The sequence below is a fragment of the Musa acuminata genome, chromosome BXJ3-4 (assembly GCF_036884655.1).
Source record: "Musa acuminata AAA Group cultivar baxijiao chromosome BXJ3-4, Cavendish_Baxijiao_AAA, whole genome shotgun sequence".
NCBI classification, from domain to species: Eukaryota; Viridiplantae; Streptophyta; class Magnoliopsida; order Zingiberales; family Musaceae; genus Musa; species Musa acuminata.
In genome coordinates, this window is record NC_088352.1 from 43,656,457 (window position 1) to 43,659,488 (window position 3,032).

At 45.5% G+C, this 3,032-nt stretch overlaps 1 protein-coding gene across 1 annotated transcript; it reads right to left on the bottom strand.

Moving 5' to 3' along the window:
- Nucleotides 1–596: 596 nt before the first annotated feature.
- Nucleotides 597–2,704, bottom strand: LOC135637109 (NADPH-dependent aldehyde reductase 1, chloroplastic-like). The gene is made up of 3 exons (XM_065149525.1): nucleotides 2,328–2,704; nucleotides 1,047–2,185; nucleotides 597–960 (listed from the first exon to the last, which is right to left on the bottom strand). The coding sequence occupies exons 2-3, from the start codon at nucleotides 1,387–1,389 to the stop codon at nucleotides 938–940; spliced, it is 366 nt and encodes a 121-aa protein (XP_065005597.1). The 5' UTR covers nucleotides 1,390–2,185; nucleotides 2,328–2,704; the 3' UTR covers nucleotides 597–937.
- Nucleotides 2,705–3,032: the final 328 nt, after the last annotated feature.

The window sequence follows — 3,032 nt, forward strand, 5'->3', positions numbered from 1 at the left end:
AATGTTATCAGTCACCACCTTAAGTTGTTGGAATTATTATAATTATGTTTTTAATTACAAAAAAAAGCATATCAAACACCTATCAATTTGTTCCTTCAAAATTTTCCTTTCATTTTTCTTTCAGATGCTGTGGCTGTTGCTCTTGTCATCACAATGAACACAATGTTAATGTGCAACACAAACAAAGTCAAAAGTAGTTTATGTATCAGCATGATAAAAGGTAGTAAAAGAGTATTAAATTGTAGACTAATATTTAACTCTTGTTAATCTCATTTCACTTGAAAATTTCAATTCGTCTTTATCCCTGGATTCAAGCCACCCAATCTGACTTGGGACCATGATTAAGATCGAAAACTATACATGATGCTATTCACAAAAAATATTAAAGATCTCCATTGTTATTAGTTCCTTTCACGTACCATGTTACCATTTGTTTTCTCTTGATGGTCTTTTGTCTTGTGGTTGGAGATGTTTCTTCTCCACCATAATTCTTTTCGAGATAATTCCTTCTTTCGATTTTCGATTGAGATTGACATGTATCGTAATCACACAAACATGCAACACATGTTACTATACCTAATCAACCAAAGAATTAATGACCCTCAAAATAAATAGCCATATGCGACGTGTTCTTTGGGCATCCATGTGTTCAATAGTTCAACAATACAAACAGATATTGCCATCTCTCTCTCTCTCTCTTTCTCTCTCTCTATATATATATATAGCCACCACACAAAATAGAAGATGCGTTATGAACCGCCGGTCCGACACAACCCACGGCCCAGTTAACACCGCAAGCCCTGCGCGAGATCTATTATGACCGATCCATGTTCTTGACATACGACCAAAAGACAGCCGCAAACTTGAACGTTTACATTAAGTCGTACGAGGGCTAAAACATGGACCAGATTATTCTGTGGTATCAGATATTGCTGCTTCAACCATTCACTACAGGTCCGCCTGCACACAGCAAGAGAGAAGCCAACGAGGAGTAAGAAATCCAAGGCCACGAGGAGCAGTATAGGCAGGTGAAATCTGAGACGCACCATTGGGGTGGATGACTTGCCCTGTTATGTAGGAAGAGTCTGGAGTAGCTGCAAGGAAGACGAACGAAGGGGCGATCTCGATGGGTTGCCCGGCTCTCCCCATCGGCACTTGCTTCCCAAAGTTGGCCACCTGTTCTTGGGGGAAGGAGGCCGGTATCAGCGGCGTCCACACCGGGCCCGGCGCCACGCCGTTGACGTGGATGCCCCGCTCCACCAGTTGCAGCGCCAGCGCCCTGGTGAAGGCCACGATAGCGCCCTTGGTGGACGTGTAGTCCAGCAGCTTGGCGTTACCCTTGTAGGCGTTCACCGACGTGGTGTTGATGATGCTACTTCCGGCCTTCATGTACTTCACCACGAACCTTGGTCGAAAAGTGATGGTTCAAAGAGGACATTAGCGCGATGAGAGTGGAAAGGAAATAGTAGTGCTACAACTCGAGACCGATCACTACTTGGACACGAACAGGTTGCATGACACTGTAATGTTGGATAGCTCTTTTTAGACATTGTAGAGGGCTTTAATTGGGCCTAATTCACCTCCGATGAATGACACTGTGCAGGAACCAATGAAGGCCTTTAATTTTCTGATCGGATTAGAGCATTGCAGGAACATGAACAAGAACTACAGTCAAACATTCTAATCTAATCTCAGTTATTTACCGACACTATAATCTAAAGCATTAGCCACTGCATTCCCTTCCAGAAGTCGATCATTCTGTGCCATCAAGCCTCTCACATACTCCTCAGCGCGTTCGAGGTCCACGAGCAGCACACCCACCTTTCTATCAGTCGCCATTAGTGTCTCGCACAGCAGTTCTCCGCGCTGCTTCACGTAACCCATCTCTTCCTTCACCTTCATCCACTCGTTCCGCACCTTCACTAGATTCTTCTCGATCTCACGCTGCTCTCTCTCTTGTTTGCTGTCCACCGTCGTCGTCCGACGGGCGGAACCCCGTGGATCTCTTTTCGACGTCCTCCCCTGTTCGAAGCACCACTCCTCTCGGGCAAAATCATCGACCGGGAATCGGCTCAGCTGTGGGGAGGCATACTGCTGGAAATTGAGCATGTTATTACGACTCATTTGGTAATGACTGACTATGATAACTGATCAAGATATCTTCAATTCGGCTTCCTTGTTTCACCTGCAAGTGATGATCGCTTGATGTTTTCATTTGATTCCTGATCTAAGCTTAGAAATGTTCGGACTTCATACCAACCAAACGAAATGGTCACTGAAGCATCTCTTTCTATTCAATACTGGAACAAGAAGGTTTATCTTCATACCTCAGAATGACGTTTGCCGATGAATCCTCTCCTCTTCCCGATCGAGAGAAACCTGAATAAGAGTGGCAGGAAGAGGCTGAACGGAGAGTGGCGGCCACACGCCCGAGTGGCATCCACCGCAATCACTGGTAAAAACTAAGGCTTGGCGCAGGTGATGAACTCGAGGTCAAAGGTCATACCCTCATGTCCGTTTCCAAGAAGGCGACTACTTCCGCTGAGCCAGCTCACAAGATGCCGATGTAGGACGAGATGGCTGATAAACAAATCCATGGCGTGTGGCGAGCACCCGAAAGGTCCGATGGACCGACCAGAATTATGTTATCTTCCTTTTGACGAATTCAATGCGAACATCACGCGCTCCATGTGGGAGGCGCTCTGTTCACGGTGGCTTCTCTTCTGAAGCAACCCCTTTGAATATTTTGCTCTACTGTCACCTCAGTGAAGTAGATTCCATCCTAAGTTGGACAGGAAGCAGCTGTCATTACCTTTCTCCTGAAGGTTTCGGGCCCTAAGATACTTTTAAGTAGCTTTTGTTAGTTCAACGGAGCAGGTGAACCTAACGTTCTGTGGATTGAGGCCTAGAAGACGAAAACAGGACGACATCGATGAAATGCTAGAATGACTTCCACACAAATTAATACTAGAATTGGAGAGCTTTGCCTGCATTTTAAAGGCCAATCATCGCTGAACCTCCACTTGGTGCAG

Coding starts and splice junctions, on each gene's coding strand:
- LOC135637109 (XM_065149525.1), bottom strand. CDS start 1,389: ATGAAGGCCGGAAGTAGCATCATCAACACCACGTCGGTGAACGCCTAC. Junction 961..1,046: donor GCAAGTCATCCACCCCAATG/GTGCGTCTCAGA, acceptor TGCTGTGTGCAG/GCGGACCTGTAGTGAATGGT.